This window comes from Convolutriloba macropyga, chromosome 4 (genome assembly GCF_964194025.1).
Source record: "Convolutriloba macropyga chromosome 4, txConMacr16.3, whole genome shotgun sequence".
Classification (NCBI taxonomy): Eukaryota; Metazoa; Xenacoelomorpha; order Acoela; family Convolutidae; genus Convolutriloba; species Convolutriloba macropyga.
Window position 1 is genome coordinate 64383288 of NC_134471.1, and position 20427 is coordinate 64403714.

The 20427-nt window shown below is 36.4% G+C and overlaps 2 protein-coding genes across 2 annotated transcripts in view; one reads left to right on the forward strand and one right to left on the reverse strand.

The window, feature by feature from the left end:
- LOC142338607 (selenoprotein S-like) overlaps positions 1-20427 on the reverse strand; it is a 482730-nt gene that overhangs the window by 230247 nt on the left and 232056 nt on the right. The window lies entirely within an intron of this gene.
- Positions 3761-19231, forward strand: LOC142337825 (uncharacterized). Its single transcript, XM_075387355.1, has 5 exons — positions 3761-5262; positions 7074-7261; positions 7534-7840; positions 9813-13017; positions 17607-19231. The coding sequence occupies exons 1-5, from the start codon at positions 5085-5087 to the stop codon at positions 18919-18921; spliced, it is 5193 nt and encodes a 1730-aa protein (XP_075243470.1). The 5' UTR covers positions 3761-5084; the 3' UTR covers positions 18922-19231.

The following is a 20427-nucleotide window of genomic DNA, read 5'->3' on the forward strand; positions in this document are numbered from 1 at the left end:
CTTAAGAGACTTGTCAGCAATTTACGGCTACCTAAAGAACAAAAATAGGCAAAAACAGCAATTTCAAGAAAAAAATTGAGCGAGAAAAAAATGTCGAAGGCATTAGAAAATGAACTTTTCACTAAAAACTTTTAAATGTTCAATTAATTTTTAAACAGCAATGGCATTCCTTTTTTTATCAATACAGTTTCCAAAAATCAAATTTGAACAAATACATTAGAACCATGATACTTTTGAGAAAACTTGTAGTATCAACGCCATTAATTTCACTCGCTTTCAACGGAATCCATTAAATACGCTAAATAATGCCTCCATGGGACAAAAAGTTTTGTTTGCCAATCTTATTTGGTCAATAAGATCTTACAACAAGTTATTGAAGATGAAAACAACCACAAAGACAGGCAACAACCAAAAATTCAATAGAAAATTGCCACAAGAAAGTGTCGAAGCAATTTAAATCATAAGTTCTTCTCTGAAAACTTTATATATGACCCGTTGAACGTCTTCCCTAAACCAATGAGAACCATCAGTATTAGGATAATGTGATAAGATTTCAAAAGGACCCAAAAATAAGAAGTAACCGAAAGTTTATATGAAAACATTATAAAAATATGAAAAAATATGAAAACTAGTGGCATTGAAATTTTAAAACTAATAGGTAGAAGATGAAAACGCTAACCAGATTAAATTTGGCTGCACTGGAAATAAAAAGGGATCATGCGAGGACTAAGACTGACTAACAGTCCACGAAAAAAAGTTAAGGATCGGTTAATGTTCAAAAAAAATTCGAAAAACTTCTTTTCCAAACTTAACAGCCGTTAAACACAAAAGCTTTTAACGGAGGCCAATAACTACGCTCAGAAATAAAACGATGGCAGGAAAAAGATGTTTGTCATGCATAGATAATCAATAGGAGATCACGATAAGTCTTAAGACTATGAAAACAACAACAAAAACAGGCGAAAACCAAAATTCAGTAGAAAAGTGGGAGAAGCTATTTAAACCATTAGCTTTTCTCTGAAAACTTTATCTGTGATCCTCTGAATGTCTTTTCCAAGCCAATTGGATTAGAGTAATATTTGGATAATGTGTATAATGTTTGGATAATGTGATAAGACTTCAAAGTAACCAATAATACGAAAATATCCATATTTTTTTTAAAAAAAATTTGAAATCTTGTGTTATTGAAGTCATATAATCAATAGTTAGAGGATAAAACAGCCAACAAAATTTATTTTAGTTTCAGTATAAAGCAAGCGGTGGGTTCTGTCAATACTGAGATTGACTAACAGTTCACAAAAATTTAAAGATTTGTTAATGTTCAAAAAAAAATTTCGAAATTTTTTTTAAAATTCTGAACAGCCATTAAACTCAAAAAATTCAACGGAAGTCAATAAATACGCTCAAATATGCTTCAATAGGAGTATGGGGATGTTTGCTATGCATTGTTGATCAATAAGGCATCACAACAATTCATGACTATGAAAACAACAACAAAATCAGGCAAAAACCAAAAATTCATTGGAGAAGTGCGAGTAGAAAAGGTCTAAGCCATTTGAAACCATAGGTTTTTCTCTGAAAAACTTATCTGTGATTCACAGAACGTTTTCGTTAAGACAACAGGAGCTGTGAATTTTAGGATAATGTGATAAGATTTAAAAAGTAACCAATAATACGGAAATATTCAAAAAAAAAATTTTTAGAACTTTTCGAAATCTTGTATCATTGAAGTCATATTACTAAAATTTAGGAGATAAAACCGCCAACTAGATAAAATTTGGTCACAGTAGTACGGAAGAGGATGCTCTCATCACAGAGAATGACATACAGTTCACGATAATAAATTTATGATTGGTTGATGTTCGAAAAAATTTTCGAAAAATTATTAATTTCTTAAAGTCTTAACAGCCATTAGATGTCCACTCAAGGCACTAGATATCCTCACTTAGATCTCATTACGGAACATATTGCACTGTTAGTAAATGAGTTCATGCCATGAGACTCCAAAAAATTAGTAAAACCTCAAAAAGAACTTCAAAATTTCATTTAAAATTACGAAAACTCAGAGTCGAATTAAAAAAAAACATGAGCAGTTCCTTGAAAACGATTTTTTGTTCATTGGGCTTTGTTTGACTTTAAAGGAACTTTGTCATTAACTGAACCTCGATATGAAAAGTGACTTGTCTCTAGGTGACTTAAAAAAACAAAAAAAAAGTAGAAAAGTTTTAAAAATAATGAGCTCTCAGATAGATTTCGAATTTTTTTTTATTTTGAAGCTCCCTGTGAGACCAGAACTAATCTTTTTTATCGCCTTTAGCCTATTAGGAACACGAAATTGGTTTATTTTTTGGCAAGAAATTTAAGTTTGAAATACTATTTTTATAGAAAATATCCTAATTTGAAGAAAAATCACATTAAAAGTGATCAAATATCCCGTGTTCACACAAAACTTCAATCCTCGATAACTCCTCGAAAAAAACGAAAATCAAAAAAATCTTTTTAATTTTGAATTCTACGCTACCAGCTTTTTAATGATACCACTCACATTTCTCTGCGATGAATATATCGATCGGCCAAAATTGACTGAACAAAAAAAACCCATTTGAGTATATAGTTCCTCCCCCCCACAATTGGGGTCAGAACAATAAAGTAATCAACGCATATTCATCAAAAATGTAATAGATCTAAATTCAGAAAAACTAACAAGCCTACTTAGAGAAAATCCAGACTGGAGCTGGCCAGTTTTCTGTAAGCTGCAGTAAGTTGATAGTCACACATAAAATCTGTTCAACTTGATCATGCCTCAGCAATTTAAACCTGAATTAGGATTGTGAATTCAAAAATTTCGAGAAAGCTTAACTTATTGCAGGTTACAGAAATCTAACTGACTTCTATCTGCATTTTCTCTGTAAGTAGGCTTGATGGTTTTTCTGAATTTACATCTATTAATCTTTTGATGATTATGCGTCGATTGCTTTAAAAGTCAAAAGAAACACAAAATTATGCTGGCTTGAATTGGCTCCTAAAGTCACTTTGCTATGTAAAATTGCAGCTTGCGTTTACTTTTGTCACTGAGTGTATTAATAACTCTTAGAAGATGTTTGTCTTCCTCGGAATCTACTGCCAGTTGATCAGTTCTTTGACGTTACGTTTTATATTTCCTGAATTGCCGCGAATCCTTGAGCTTAAAAAGGACACTTGATTCTCTTCGAGCTTTCGAACCCAATTTTCCTTGTTTTTGGTTTGTCTTGCTCATCCTACATGTAAACTATACATAAGTTAACGTACAACGACCGTATCTTCTGCAGTATCCTATTTCTTCCCTTGTCAATATTTGTCAAAAGCAAGCAAACTAGCACGCTCCAATTGTCATAATACTCTGTCACTCCTCTCAGTCTAGTTACAAAGAATTCTCTCACTGTGAACTAATTTATTACTGCTGAACAAATATTACTGCTGCTGAACGAACTTACCGAACACCTGTGACTAGCAAGCAGCTGCTAAAATTACAGATGCAGTATTTAATCAGAATCAGATATACACATGTATGATTTTGTAACTAGCTTTATGTAGTCTTAGTTAATTTGTATTGTTTTCTCAAGTCCCTCTGATTTTTATCGGTTAATTTGTCCTTAGGTTATCCCGTACCAGTCCAATGGGGCGTTGTCGCAATACCTTCGTAGAGCAAACGAAATTTTGCTGTTCTTTCTTAAACCAATTGATTAATTAAAACAGACGCCCTCTTAAGTTATCATTTTGATTGCAAGTAACATTGTATCACCTGTTTACAGTTGCCAAATTTGGACTTCTATGATTAAATGGTTAACTATTTAATCTAGCTGCGAGGGTTTTGTTTAATAGATAACCTAGTTTAGGTCTTATTAAAAGGTCGGTACAATAGTCCAGCCAGTTTAATCAGAAATTGACAGATCTCCTAAATTGGTTATAATGAAGAATAGAATGTTAGTACTAATGAGTGTCATTCATTTCAGGTGCTAAATGTTGAATAACCCTAAACTCATAAACGGTCACACGATTAGTCATAATAGACAACGACAATTGAGACGCAATCCGTTACAACTATTACTTCAGTTATTACTAACCTGTTGGTTATCACTCATTGTTACCCAGAAAGTATTATTATCATTGTCATCATTTCATTAAATTTGTACACGTTTTGTAAATAGACTTTAATTCTTGTTATAAAAAACCAACTGCTAATTATCATCAAAATTTATGGTTGGCTGTGCCATTTTACCAGAAATCTAATTTGAGCAGTATTATCTCGGTCGTATCTTGCTATCTTGATACTAAAAATCGTCCTGAATTAGCCACTAGCATATTTTCGATAGTCGTTTTTTGCTTAAATCTTCATTCATAATTTCAATAGAAATTCAACCAATCATTCCAATTGTAGGTTAATTATTCTGTTGTTTAATTAACCTTATTACGCTTCGAATTTATTAAGATTTTCTCTATTTTTCATCCGTTTTGATTCTGATATCGCGCTCTGAATTTTTTCCATTTTGCCAAATTCAGACTGAAAGCTAATTAAAACCTTTGCATGCTTCCTTATTTCCTGTGCTGTTGTTTGTGTTATCCTTAGAAACTGGTGTGTTTCCCATTTTCCCTCCATTGGGGGTATTTTTTACTTTGAGACCTTGTTATTCTCGTCCTACACAAGGTTAAAAGAGGCATTATCTCCTTGTATATGCTATTCTTGCCTACCCCTTTCAAATAGGTCCCCTATTTAAAATCTGTCCAAATTTGATTGGATGGTTTTGTTTGGTCAATTTTATCACCCGCATCTAAATAAATACATGGTCCCTATGTTGTTTTGACAGACAGTAAAAAAATTACTTATTGAAAATAGTGACAAAATATATGATATGGGATGTTGCTTTGCTGTGATATATTTTCCTTTAATGATGAGTTTACAAAGCAAACTGTCTTAAACTTGGTTGTCTGATGTTATTTTGCCGGTCTTTTTTGGTTATTGACTAAATTTCTATATGGTCAACGCACTTGCCTAGTTCTTACCTTAGTTCAATCATTGTTAGAAAAGAAACAGCTTATTTTGCAAGATGTATCGGTACAAGACGAAAGAGGAATTGACGACGTCTATGGATACCCTGAAGAAACTGATCGTAGCCATACAGCAGGGATCCGAACAGCAAGTGACATCACTATTGGCTGCTGACATGCCATATGTGAACGAATTGGTAGATTTGTCCGAAGATGGAGTGTCATGTTCCAGCGCCGGTCAGTGACTGATTTGTTTCTTTTTAAACCAATAGTTGAGTCAACTTAAATAGTAGTTTACAATTCCTAAACGAACGCTTCGAGTTATGCTAGTGTGTTATAGTTTTTAAATAACAGCTACGGGGTCAGGAGCACTTTTTTCCGTAGTTTTTGCTCCAGACCAAATTGCAGCTATCATTTGAAGAGAATTTCAAAAGTTTAAGTATGGTATTTCTCCGTTATACAAGTTAAAAATCATTTAAATTAGAGCAGTGAGCGCCCTGTCGTTTATTGCTCTCAATGAAGTTTGTAGCAATTATTTGAGCTGTGTTTGACTTTTTTGATTGATAAATTTTTGTCTGACCATTTTTGGACGACTTTTTATCGCTTGATTTCTTGATTTTTGCGTGGGCTAGATTACTCTCACTTAGAATTTTGTAGAGCGAAACTCAACTGACGACAGTTTTCTTCTAGATATCAAATCAAAAGAGCGTCCAAATTTGGTTTAGTTTTTTTCGAGATTCAAATCTTTTGCCTTTGATCAGCTTTAACGGTATCATTTTGAGAATCAGCCCGTCTCTGTTCTATTCTTTACAAAAGTGCGTGCTCTACAGTTTAGATAGCCTAATATCAAGTGCGGTTGAGTAAAGATGTACACGACCATGCCTCTCATGCGCTGGGGGATTTAATCCGGAATGCTCGCACACCGACCACCCGGTTGTAAACTCTTTTGGAATTCTAATATAATACCGTAATGCCTTTTGGTTGTTCGAAGGACATACCATTGATTAATTTTGATCAGCTATTTAGTGACAGCTATTTCAATGTTCTTTTTCTGCGAAGAATTGATCTTCGTTGCTCTCAAAGTTTGGGATCTTTTTGTGGTAATCCCCAAATCTTGTGGTTCCTTATAGTCTTCTTGTGTATATCTCAATATTTTTCTAAACATTTCTGCGATTAAGGAAAGCTAATATCACCGGCAGCGCAATAGCGGACCGATGTCCGTTATGCGCCCCATGTACTGTCGGATGTAATCCAGAAAAAGCGGGTCGGTTATTATGACGTAGGTTACAACCGGTAATTCATTAATCTTTTTCGACTACGTACCAACTGTTTTTATTAATTGCTCTCAAACCAAGTTTGTAGCAATTATATTAGTCCTGTGGTCTTTAATGCGATTTTTTCGCTCGACTGATTTTTTGTCTGACCCATTTGAATTTTCGTCTTCAAAAACAAGATAAACAGGTAACACTCGGAGGGCATTAAGTTCTCTTGGAGCGTTACGCCTTAAGTCTCTAAGAATGCGATTCATCAAAACTGTTGAGGAAACAATTTTATGGCGTGAAGGACGGTTTCTAATCTTGAAAGTTTGACCCCCCTCTCAAACTCACTCCACGTCTAGCCTCCTCCACCGTGTGGTTTGGACCCCCTTCTCCGCCCCCGATGCCCAACCCTAACCCCCTCCCACCAATCCGTTCACTACCCACTCCACTCCTCCGTCCCCCAATGCTAACATCTCTGAGCCGCAGCTGGGCGCTACCGTAGCCGGACCGCTCGCCGGTAGTTTGAGAGCAGTTCGCCCGCATGTTAGTCGGTTATTTTAATTTACATTTCACTTATACATACCATTACCATTTATGCAGATCATTATAAATGTGTAAAGACATCATTAATACGTTATCATATTCTTTTCTGGAAGGGGGTGGGTAAAGGTCAGTTGAAGAAGCAGTTTGATTACAAAAACTGGCGCCATTTTTTCATCTGTTAGTTTTGGGCGTTGGAGATAGCTGCATGGAATGTTTAAATAGTTCAAGCGCTGGTGAATATTGTAGGTCGTTCTCCACTGATGATAGCGAGTGAGTTGGGCCAGTTGAGGATAGTGAGACAGCTGTTGGATTGTGACGAGATAGATGTTAATGTGGAGGACTCTGACTCCTGGACTGCACTGGTCTATGCTCTGAAGGAGAGACACGTTCAAGTGGCACAACTCTTGCTTGAGAACGATGCAGCTCTTAGAAAGGTAGTCAAGTCAATAATTACGGGGTGAAAATTGAATGAAATTCCTCAATTTGCGATATAGTGGATGCAAATATTTAATTTGAAGGACTAATTGGTCTGACATGTGCTGGGGGCACTTTTCATGCATTGCATGAATCGAACTACGTCAATCAATAATGTGCGATGTCAGACCGATAAACCCTTGATTCAAAATTCGGATTTCTTTCCTTTTCTGCCTTAAAAATTATGGATGCTTTTAGTTGGGGTAAAAGCTAATGAAATGGTTGCTTTTAGCCCGATCGCAACCATTGGACACCTCTAACATGGGCGTGCTTCCTCGACCTTCCGGATTTAGTACCTCTAATGGTGGACAAAGGTGCAATGATAGAGCACAAGGACAGCTACGGGGTATCCTGTCTCTCCTGGGCTGCCGGCAGAGGCAACACTGAAGTTGTTGCCCAACTACTGGAAAGAATTAATCCGGAAACTATCAACTCGGCCGACAAGTATGGAACGACTGCTCTTTTGTGGTCGTGTAGGAAGGGACACTTTGACTGCGCTAGTCTGTTACTGAATTATGGAGCTGATGTCAATATGTCAGGTATCTTGAACTGCAAATCATCTGCGGATCAGAGGCAGGTCCTCTGTTAACGCCTGTAGTACTTTGTGTTTCTTCGAGTCGCAGATAGCTCGCATTTGCTTTTGCTCGTGAATTTAGAGTTGGTTAATTGCTCTCAAACGAAGTTTGTAGCAATCATATTAGTCCTGTCATCTTTCTTATCTGCCCTTATCTACATTTTTCACCTAATTGTCTACCAAATGAGGAAGAGATTTAAAAAAAAAGTTAACATATCGTTCAACAAACTACTAAATGAATAAAACAATCTATCTTATAGGCCCGATGGGACCTTGGATTAATATGACTACCAGAAAAGACGCCGATAAAATCAAATAATTACAAATGTTAATTACGACCAAAACTCTTAAAAACTCATTTTTTAAAAACTATTAATAACCAAATAAAAATGGCATCAGATAAAATTTATACTAAAGAAGATTCAATTGTACTTCATTAGAAAAATGGGAATTTTCCTCAATGCGACTTGGTAACAAGTCGACAAGAAATAACCAAAAGAGCAAAGTTTAATAAAATGTTGCTTTTTTGAAAAGAATTAAGGATTTGTTTATAATATAATATAATATATAATATAATATAATATAATATAATTTGTTTGGTCAGTTTTTGTCAGATATATATATATATATATATATATATATATATATATATATATATATATACAGGTTTCACCTGTGTTTCCTGAGAATAAGCTAAAAATTTGACAGAAATAAAATAAAAAATTGACAAGTTCAAAAAGTTACTGAAATTTTTTAAAACAAATTTATTCGAGTCATTTATTTATTTAAGTTATAAGAGACATTAGATAACAACCGAATGCAATGTAGAGGTTCATCTACCCCTCATGAGGAAGCCATTTGGATCTTTGATTGGTTAGTTTTGTCAGACTGCAAAAAGAAAACAATTGAAACCAAAACAAGAATCCATTTAAAGTTTACCAAAACTCTTTTTCCAAGCCATTCCAAAACCATCAGGTTCACTGAAAATATACTATATTTACCTTTAGCCTCGTGTTTATGCAAATGGGAGCAGTCATTGAGGGGGCTGTGATTTGAAAATTTCGTCAATAATGAACATTTAAAAACAATGAAAGCAAAATAATTTTGGAAAAAAAGGCAGCACAAATATAAATTGAAAGATTTTTGATTGTAAGAATCCATGTTGATATAAAACCTATCCCTGATTTTGGCGTGCATTTAGGCAAAAATGCATTTTTCTTGCAATTTTTTGATGAAAAATGTCTGAATTTTGAAACTGTTATCAATTTTTAGCAAAAAAAATCCGATCAAACAATTCAGCAATGCTCTTCTATCTATAACGGTAACAATAACACTACCGTTCAAAATTTTATTCTATGTTAAATTATATTAGCAAAGTTGAGCCAAATTTTAGCGAAAATTACGGAAATTGTGAATAAAAACGGTCGATTATTCACAAAAGTTTAAACCTCGATAACTCCCTGTAAAAAACAAATTCAAAAAAATGTTTTTTAATCCATATTCTAGGATATACGTGCTTTTCAATGATACCATTCACAAGTCTCTACAATGAATATATCGATCGGCCAAAATTGACTGAACAAAAAACCCATTTGAGTATATAGTTCCTCTCTCACCACTAAAGTGGGGGTCGGAACAATTATTTGCACTTCAAACAATATACGATGATCTGAGTTTTTATTTGACCTTAAGTAAATTACATATACTCGTTCAGGTACTAAAATAGACAATTGGATTTTTTATAGAGTGCCCAGCTAAGTTGGGTTAGAATATGTAGTCCGTCACCCAAATTATACCTTGATCTTGGCGGGGGTTGCTTCTGTGGAAATCTAAAAGTGAAGTGGAGCAATGTCAAATAATTCATTGTAAGATAGCTATATCAATCAATAAGTGCTGATGAAATTTTATAAATGTTCATCGAATTATTAATATTCAAGGAATGAACGGCTGGACTCCGCTCATTGCCAGTGTCTGTGTCAACAATCAGCGACTGGTCGATCTGCTTTTATCCTGCAGAAACCCGAGCGTACAAATTGACTGTGTCGACAAATCGGGTATGACAGCATTAATGTACGCTGCTAAGCAAGGATCTGTCGAAATCACAGAAGCTTTAATCGATGCGAAAGCTTTTGTCAACAAAGTGGATCAAAAAGGCGATTCAGCACTTATTCACGCCGTCAAAAACGATCATCGGGAAGTTGTTCAGGTGTTGGTCAATCAAGGTGTCGATGTTGACTTAGTCGGAAGTGAGAACAAAGTGAGCCTTATGATTGCAATTGAGAAAAATGAAACTGAAATTGCGAGCATTCTTGTCAGAGAAGGCGATGCTAAAGTCAACATCACAAACTCGTCAGGTGAAACTTGCTTGATTAGAGCGACCAAAAAGTCGAACTACAAAATAGTAGAGCTTTTATTAGAACATGGGGCTAATGTTTTCGACACTGATTCAGACGGCAATACTGCTGTTCATATAGCTGTCAAGGGCAAAATGGGACCAATTACGCAACTTCTGTTGAGCAACCCAAAACACGGAAGGATTCTGTACATGCCCAACAAAGCGGGCGAAACACCCTATAATTTAGACACGTCTCAGAATGAAGGCCATGTTTTGAACCAAGTTTTTGGTGCCAGGCGGTTTTTGCCCGCAGAGGAACACGAAACCAGCCACCAGCTACTTGGGTACCATTTATACTCTGCCTCTTTGGCAGATTTCTTCAGCGAACCCTCGCTTTCGTTACCAATAACATTGGGTTTATTTGCGCGTTGGGGTTCGGGCAAATCGCACTTTTTACCCAGGCTTGAAAACGACATGAAAACATTTTGTCAACCTTTGCCAGTCTCCCACCAAAGCGATAAACGCTGGATTATTTACCTCATTTTGTTAGCTTTTGCGGCTGTTGTTGTTTTGTTTGGTTATTTTGCACCTCATGGTCTAGCTATCAAGATTACGATAATGGGGATTGGTCTTTCGCTTTTTCTTTTGCCTGTTATTATAATTGAGACAATTCGCTGTTGCGCTAGACGTTTCGAAGGTGCTCATTCTGCCATTGACAAAATAGACAATTATTTAGCTTATTTTCATTTATTAATTTGTATTACCTTTCTTAGACCCCCAAGTAACCGAGGCAGGAGAACTCAAGACCTAAACGAAGCCCTCCCAATGCGGTATCTCTTCTCAGATCGATCTAGAATTGCGGATATTAGCGAGGAATCGGGGGTTGCAAAACTGGTCGCGTCACTCTGCGCCGAGGCTGAGTTAGAATATGGTTTCTTAGCGTTCAGACTTTTGCAAGCTTCTCTGAAATCGAATCACGGACGTCAGTCAATATTCAAGTTGACCTTTTGTATGCCAACGTTCGTTCATCTGGTGCTATTTGTGCTACTTCTACTCACAATGGGACTTTTGTTGATGCTGGATGCGAGAAAGTACCTCATTGCTAGCATAGCCCTGGGATCCTTAGCGTTGTTTATTTTGCTAATTCATTTCCCAACAATAGTGAGGGTGTGTCAGAGTTTTCACAGGTCACAGTATAAACAAGCGCGCAGATTGGCTGAAAAGTTCAACACGATGCCTGAAGGAAAGTTTGTTCAGCAACTGAAACATAACGTTGAGTCATTGGCTAATATTGTGATAGGGATCGATCAATTTGCAATGCGATCTACAAGGATGGTTGTATTTCTAGATGGGCTGGACAGGTGTGAACAGGATAAACTGATGAAAATTATAGAATTAGTCACAATTTTGTTTTGTTACCCCGGTATGCCGTTTATTGTTGTTTACTGTCTAGACCCGGTATCGATAATCAAATCTATAGAGCAAAGAATAACAAACCAATCTATAAACCAAAACATCCGAAGTTACGAGTACATGAGAACTATTGTCCATCTTCCGTTCTATTTTCCAGATAAATCCAGGGAATCGTATTTTCTGGATGCCTTGAAAGGTTTGGTAAGTTCTTCCTTCATGCAATCGCAGGATATGATTTCAAATGATCGCTCACCTCCGCGCCCTGTCCCCTCTCGAGCCATTGGTCGAGAAAATGCGACAACACGAGTGACGTTACCGAAAGATCAAAGCACTCACCATGCTCCAAGCTTAGGTGTGGCCAGCTCTCACATGTACCAATCATGTGTTTTATCAACCTGGAATTTGAGCAAAATGTTGTCATCAGATCGCGACTGTTTACATGATTTGAATCCTAAAGAAATGCAACGTTTGATTAATATTATCTCGGTTACAGGAAGGCTACTCAGAGCTTACAGAGTCAGTTTCGATTGGAAGAAACTAGCCTACTGGGTCCATTTAACCGAAAGGTGGAGCTATCATACCTCATGGATGATGTTCTATTTGCTCAAAAACGCATGGAAATACCGGTTAAATTCAAGTTTAAAGGACGTGTTCGAAGACCTGAAAATGTCGTTGCCTCCGGTAAAGAATGATAAAATGTTTGACAATGACTCAGAACGTCGATTTCTTGAGCTGTTTTTGTCGAATCATCATCCGCAATTATTGCTTTCGGATATCAAGAATTTCTACCCGCATACTATTAATTTAGACCCGTCTCTGAAGAGTTATATCGACATTGCGCCTTCAGAATCCTGTGACGTTTTAACCGATATAGGTCGAAACGATGCTGTAAACACAGCCACAGGGCCGAGAGCAATCCCTACATCTCTAATGGGTCTGGTAACGACGTCAACAGCTCCTCGCGACGGATTCCTGACCAGTTCTTCGGCTTACCTGAACAGCATCAACGCTGTAACGGCCACTACTGCGGGTATCTCAGCCTCGGCCGAGGAGCACAATCGTGACGTCAGAGTAACGAGGTCGGCTAGCCGTCATCCATCCGCTAATCAGCCAATCGGATTAAACAGAAACAAACCTCTAACAGAGTACAGTCTAGACGACATTTGCAACGTGTTAAGCACGGAGATAGAAGGTATTGACAGTGCCAGATTATACGACTACAGAAATATTTTGAAAAGTCAGAATATAAACGGGAGAGTGTTAGCTGTGTGTGACATGGATGAACTCAAGTGCTACTTGAATATGACTTTTGGTGACTGGAATCTGTTCAAACAGTGGGTCTATGGCAAGAGGATGGGAAGCGATGGGGAGGAGGAGTCGGAAACTACTTCGAGGTTGGCTTTTTACTAACAATAGTAAGGTATTTTTTCCATCAATTTATCTCTAGTTATTTCATGGATGTTGTTTCAGCATCGCTTTTTTAAATTGCTCTCGAACAATGTCTAAAGCATTTATTTTAAGCATGTGTGTTGAACTGTTTTAGAACAAAGTTCGAACCTCTCCTTGTTAATTGCTCTAAAACGAAGTTTGTAGCAATTAAATTAGTCCTGTTGGTCTTTTTTGTGCGATTTTTTTCGCTTGACCGATTTTCGTCTGACGCATTTGACTTTTCGTCCTTAAAAACGGGATAAACAGGTAGCGCCCAGCGCGCGTTAAGTCTCATTAGAGCCACTTAGCCGCATTTAGTAGTCCTTCAAGTGCTTAGTGTTGTGAAGCTACTGGGAAGGCCGTAGTTTAGGGTTAAAAGGTCATTTTTAGGAGTTTTTGAGCCCAAAATGTTGCAATTTTGTTTTTTTTTGTCATTTTTCGAAATTTTTGTTGGACCAATCTAAAATTGAGGCCGGTTAAAGGTCTTTTGCAAGTCATAAGTACTTTTTATGATCATTTTAAGAGCTACATGTTTTGATAATCCAAACAAAAACACGCAAATTTATAATAATTTTCAAAAATTTTAAGCTTTTCGAAAATTTTTATCATTTTTTGAGTTTTGTCAGCCCTAGGTGTTAAGGAACATCCTCTGGGTTTTGATAATAGATTATTGCATAGTTTCTAGTGGTAATGGAATAGTTTTCAACATTTTACCATCACGAATTTTAGAATTTTTTTACACAACATTTTTTTTCATTTTTTGACATTATTGAATTGTCATTATTAAAGTTGTTTCAGACCCAGGGTCCAGAAGTCCTCCGTTATGGTATAATATTAAGCTACTGAAAAATTTTCGCTTGCCATTGATTAGTTTTCAATTTTTTAATATCACAAAGTTTACCAATTTTTTGATAAAACTTGAAAGTTTTTTGAAATTGTCATTTTTTAGGTTTCTAGAGCCTCTTTTTTAATATTACGATTTTGAGCAATTTTAAAAAATATTTGCAATTTTTTGAATATTTTTGAATTTTTTCTGGCACCAGGTGCCAGGGACCTCCTCTAACGTTTGATGATAAGCTGCTGAATAGTTTCTAGAGTTAATGGAAAGGTTATCAATATTTTATTGACCCGAGTTTTTGCAATTTTTGATAAAATTTAATTTCAAATTTTTGTATAATGATTACCATGCTCCAAGTTAATGGGTCTTTATGAGCCAGTGAAAATATTTAAGGCTTGAAATACTGGATAGTCTCGTGAGAAAATGAAATGGTTCTAAAGATATTATTATCACGAATTTTAGTAAGATTTTGTTAAAATTTGTGACTGTTAAAATTTTTGAATATTTTTGTCCTTTTCTGGGTTTAACGATCAATACTGGTCAACGAAACTTTTTAAGTCTTGCAGATGGGTTACATGACAGAACTCCAGAGACAAAAACTTTGTGAATATGTTTTCACTGCAAATTCTGGAAACTTGCAGCTTCGAATCATCATGGAAAATTATCCTGTCTCTCTGTCGGCTGGGGTTTCTTTCCTTTTCTTTATCGTTCACGTTTTGTCTCTCACACTCTATCTCTCTCTCTCTCTTTCCTTAACTCTTTTGTTGACGCCACTTTTCAGCTGCTGTCATGTGGCGTTAGGTCATCATCTTTTACCCCACCTGACGCCCCTTCAATGAAGCTAAAGCTAGCCTCTCTAAACAGTAGCTGGCTAATGATGAAGACAACCGCTCGCCGGTTGTTTTAGAGCAATTCGCCCGACGTTAGTCCGTTATGTTTTAGTATCAGACTACCGTCTGGGATTTCACGGGTTCGAACCCCTCTCAACGGGTTTTTGCACCTATTAACTTATCTAGGCATCACTTCCCTTAAATTGCCGCGCTTTTCGTTCAAGAAACAATTCGCGCGACGCTAGTCAATTTTTTAAATTTCTGACGACTTTGACCGAGCAATAGTTGAGAGAATAGACAATTGGATCTATTCTTTTTTGGAACCCAGTGTTTTTATGCCCCCGCCACTTTAATTTTTTATCTTATATGGCAGGTTACTATGTAAAAAAGGCACGTGCATCAGGTCGTAAAAGTTATAAGACAAATAAGCTGGGGAGGGGACAGAATAGACCCAGAATTGACTTTTAATACCTACACTCTGCTTTCCAGATATCTGTTGTTTACTTTATTTGGAATACTTATGATCAAATGAGTCATTACACTTTAACTAAAAGCTAATAGAGGGGAACATATGGTGTAAACTTTAGACAAATCGTTTTACTTTGGGTGGTGAAGAAACTTATCTGAAAAAAAGGGAGGGTGATAGTCGGTCCTGTCTTCTGCGCTCACATTTCGAATGCATCTCGTGTTATATGTTATGGTCAATCGTATTTAAACAATAAACTCATATCCAAAGATAGAATACTTGAAATCATTCATCAACTGGTTTTTTCAGTAAAATATTCTGTTAAAGATTTTGTGTAAAATCGAAAAATGCTTATTGAGACTATATTTTTTTATTAGCTGCGAAGCGATAGCGGCTATTATCGGGGACATCGTGGTTTTTTTATAATTCAAAGAGTTTGAATTGTATTGGGCGCTGTCTTTTTTTAAGATCTGTTCACACTTTTTCATGATTTTTGAAGTCAAATTGGAGTGGTGATTTTGGTCACGCCGAAACAGGAAAGGGAGCGAAAATGCGAGTGGTTATGCGGCGTGAAATTTATTCGCTCTAATTTTAAGGTAGAGTGAGAAAACGTGTTTGAACAAAAATTCGCTTCCTCGCTAGTTGTTTTTTGTTCACATGCAGCAATTTCAGTTCGATTTTTACGGTTTTTTTCGATTTTTTGTATCGGATTTTTTTCCTAATGGTTTTCCCAATCCATTCATAACTTATTCTACGCCTAGTTTTTTTGTTTGAACCAAATTTTCATTTCTCGCTAGTGGTTTTTTGTTCACATGCGGCAATTTCAGTTCGATTTTTACGGTTTTTTCGATTTTTTGGATCGGATTTCTTTTCCCAATCCATTCATAGTTTATTCTACGCCTAGTTGTTTGTTTGAACCAAATTTTCATTTTCCGCTAGTGGTTTTTAGTGGTTCACATGCGGCATTTTGACATTGATTTTCTGTTTTTTTTTTTAATTTTTTTTCTGATTTTTTTTAGAAATGGTTTTCCGAATTTACTCATAGTGCGTTCTAGGTCCAGTTGTTTGTTTAGTCAATGAAAATTCTTTGAACTGTACGTCAGGACTTATCCTGCTATGTTTTTTAATTCGTCGTCTCCATCGATGATTCTTACGACCTGACTTCTTGGATTTGACTTTTTCAATGACGTCAGTAACTTCTACTGCTTTGCAGTTAAAATCTGAGTGCGTGACGTCATTTCTTCTTTTAGTTCAATTGCGTGACTTACCTCACTCAAAAAAATGACTTCTGAATTCTCTTATGGAACTTTATTTTATGAACATTTACTAGTTAAAGATCAATAGTGTGCATCTAAGTAGTGCCAAACTTATATGCCCTAATTCTTGAGTATAAGTCTTGAGTTTTTTATTTTGAATATCAATTTGGAAAAAGCTCTTTTAGGGCTTCCTTATAAACCATATGTGTCATAAAAATGACAGTCCAAATATAACCCAAAAAGTCTACTGGTCTATTAAAGGACTGGTGGTCGATCTGTCTATCTTATTCCTTTAGTTGTTTCAGTTCATGGAACGCCACAAGCGTCTATCGCGGCTATTTTCCGGCAATCTGCCGGCTATGTTTTGGTATTTTGAATAAACTTGTCGTTTGGTGCGCTGTTTTTAAGAAAGAGCTCAATTCAATTCTATTATCTGGAAACGGTTTGCAAGGTTCATCTGTTAATCGATTTCCAGGGAGTTTCAAAAATTATAGATTACCAATTTGATAATAATTTCTAATGTGAATTCCGCTAACAAATTCTTTCAGCATCATACTCTCAGTTTAGAGTTCAGTTTAGAATCTAAGTTCGATATCGTGAGTCAAAATTCTGAAGTTTTGTTTTCGGAAGAACTAGTAAACTTTTTTTTTAACTCGATTCATGTACAAAAATTATCAAAAAAGCTGGAAGAATTATAATTATGCAAATTGAGAATGAATTCTAGTAATCTGACGGTATGAAGGTGGGATGAAAATGTTGAGAACTTATTGCCTCATCTTTTCCTCGAAAAAAATCAAAAAATGTTTTTATCATGGATTGATTTGGCTGTTCAAAATGCTTATCGATCGGCAAATTAGCTTGACAAAAAACCAGGAATTCATAAAATTCCTAGCCCTCAAATAAATTTGTGGAGGTTTTAGATATCAATAATATCGCTGTTGCAGTTTCTTCAGTTTCTTTGATTAACCTGTTTTGTTATCAAGATCACATTTTTTTATAAACACCTGTAGCAAAACAATATTTTGATTTTAATGTTACCAGCTGAAATAACAGCTCATTTTCCTGTAAAAGCGTAAATTTGTCCGAATCAGAAACGTGGGACTATCATATAGTTCTCAGCATTTTAAGAAATTTAGTCATGTTAAAAATTGATGTTTCCTTCCAGGTCTATTAACGATGATGAAAACCAGGCGCTAACATTGAACGAAGAAGCGTCTCGCTCTCCAATAGATGAAGGCTATTCTACCACTCAGTTCAGAAATGTCGCTTTACCACTCGGAGAACTCTCAGCAACTTATGATCCAAATGCAATTCAGGAAACCGAGCATGTGTCTTTCTCGACGGCGGACACGGTTTTGAATAGAGACCAAAGGGGATCCAGGACTTCTAGAACATTTGATGGGGCATCCACTAGCATTGGCACCAACTCTAACTTCACTGCCATATCAGAGAGCACAGTTAAACCCCAAGAAACCCACGAGTTGAAAAGTCATTTAACCTTTGCAAATCAAGTCATTGCAAACTCAACTAGCAACCAGGTCGGATTTCTTGATTATGCTAACGATGGAATAACGACTCCGAACAACAGAAGAAATCAAATATCGTTGAGAGAAATCCGCCAGGAAGACACGTCACACATACATCACCAAATTGCCCCTAGCAAGGTATCCAGTCCAGTATTGACGCCTAGTCGCTTCACAGTAACGGCTGCAAGTCTGGATTCGAATCAGCCAAGTTGTTCAGAAACCCAAAATTGCCAAATCGTTGCTCAGATTGAATCTGTTTCACCAGACGAAGGTAACTTCATTTCGGAAACGTTTAAAAATGATTTTCTGAAACCACCACGAGAATCAAAAGGCACTCTAGACAATCGAGAAGCTAATTCTTGTCAAGATAGTCCGAGGAGGAGAACTGCGACGTTCGCTTCTACGGCTAGTAGAGGTCGGAACCATGTTGACAGCCGACCTTATTCCGGAATTGAAACCCCTACGGATCTTCGTGGTATCCTCTCACCGGGAGTTGTGACCAGACGCAGCCGCAGTTCAGGACGCCGATGTTCTTTTGGAAATATTGGCGAGGAATTTAGTTTACCAGGGAAAGAAACAGATGCTCAAATTTCTACCTCTTATCAGAAATTCAAGCCTTCCATAGACGAAGATTTGGCTCTCAATCTCTGCAGCGATAGCCAGTCTTTAAAGTCACCGGTTTCTGTTTACCAAAGATTTAAACGAAGTTTAAGTTCGAATACGTTGTGGAGAATTAACACAGCAAATTCTGGTTCTTGTTCGCCAAAACCTAGAAGTAAATTTGAAACCGAAAAACTCCCTTTTTGCGTTCAGGAAACAGAACTTGCAGAATCACAAGTGGTCTTGAGAAATGTTAAGAATGCGAAAAATCAAAATAGGATTTCTTGTGTAGCGGAAATTTCCACAGACTTGAATAGAACTGGCAGTGAAAATATCAATTCATCATTTGTGTAATCCGTTGAATACTATTCTTGTTTGTGCGCTGTAGAATAATCAATGTAGCTTAGAAAGTTCTTGTCAGATCTTAATGTTCTCTTCTTTAATGAGTAGAGTCTGCTTTGTATTTTGGATATTTGTGTCAAACTATCTGAAATTGAAGCTAATGCTTGAATTTTGATCGATATCAATTTGTGTCTATTTTTCTTCAAAATGATCAGTTTTGAGTAAATTCACAGAATACTTGTTGTACAAGTTGTCTTCATTCAATGTGCATCTATTTTCAACGTATGTTCACAATATACTGAAAATATAGTTTTATCATGTATCTTTTCAAAACTGCTAACCATGTTTGTTTTTCAAGTTGTTTGTGCAAATTCGAACCAAGTTCCGCTTTTCGGACGCACAGAAATTGTTTTTAGTTGCCAATAATGAGTTCAACTGCATTCGACTAAGCGCGAAGAAAGGAGGCTCGGTAAGTTTGGTTTGGCTCGGCTTGGTCAATATACTCTGCCCCTTCCCCCTATCCTAGCATAGTGGGCACATAACTTTTACTACCCCAGATGCAAATGCCTTTTAAAAGAGAAAGAGAGAACACTATATTATTGTATGGGGATAGCTGTCGCTAAATATACAAGTGTAATTGATTTATGTAGAAACACAATTAGTTTTTATTTGAGTTTAACTGGTCACAGGTCATTTGAAGCGGAAGTCACGCCATGTGCTAGCTTTTTGGATAGGAACTGCTGTTGACTGGTCTATCAAAAAATTTTCAATCGACTTTTGAATACCTGTAAGTTTACACTTGTATCTTGCAGGTACAATGGTAGTGAGTTCCACTTCCACGATACATGGTTAAAGAATGATTTAGAGGAAGAAACAGATGGAATATTCCCTACAAAAGACATATGGCTAGTGCGCTTGGTAATCCTATAGCTGGCCATGGGTAATTTAAGCTGTTGATGAAAGGTTCTTTTCATATTCCTAATGTATTGGAAGTAGTACGTTAAAGCTTTCAACTCGATCAGCTGTCTTATACCGATTATATTTTTTACGTTTTCTTAATTCATTTGACGACTTGATACTAGAACAATAAAATACACACTTCAAAGCCCAATTCATCTGTTTCTCCACAGAATTGATCTCGAATTGTCGCAATTATGTTAGTCCTGCTGTTCTTGGTGCAATTTTTTCTGATAGTTTATTCGTCTTTCTGTTTGCCTTTTCGTCCTCACAAACCTGATAAACATGTAAAGCCCATAGGGCAGTAACTAATGGTACAAGACTATGCTAGAAGTTACTGCGAACGTCTGGCGTTTATCGAGAACCGCGAAGCGGTTCGAAATGTAAAGTCGGAATTTGAAGTGACTGCTGAGCCACGTAGCTATGCTTAAAGCACGAAACGCGTTCGAACACGTCTTAAAGTGATTTTAAAGGCATTTTAAAATGTGCACGTGAGTGTTTTAAGTAATGGTTAAGTGACACTGCTTGAAGTCTGTTATACTCAATCTTATTGAATAGTTT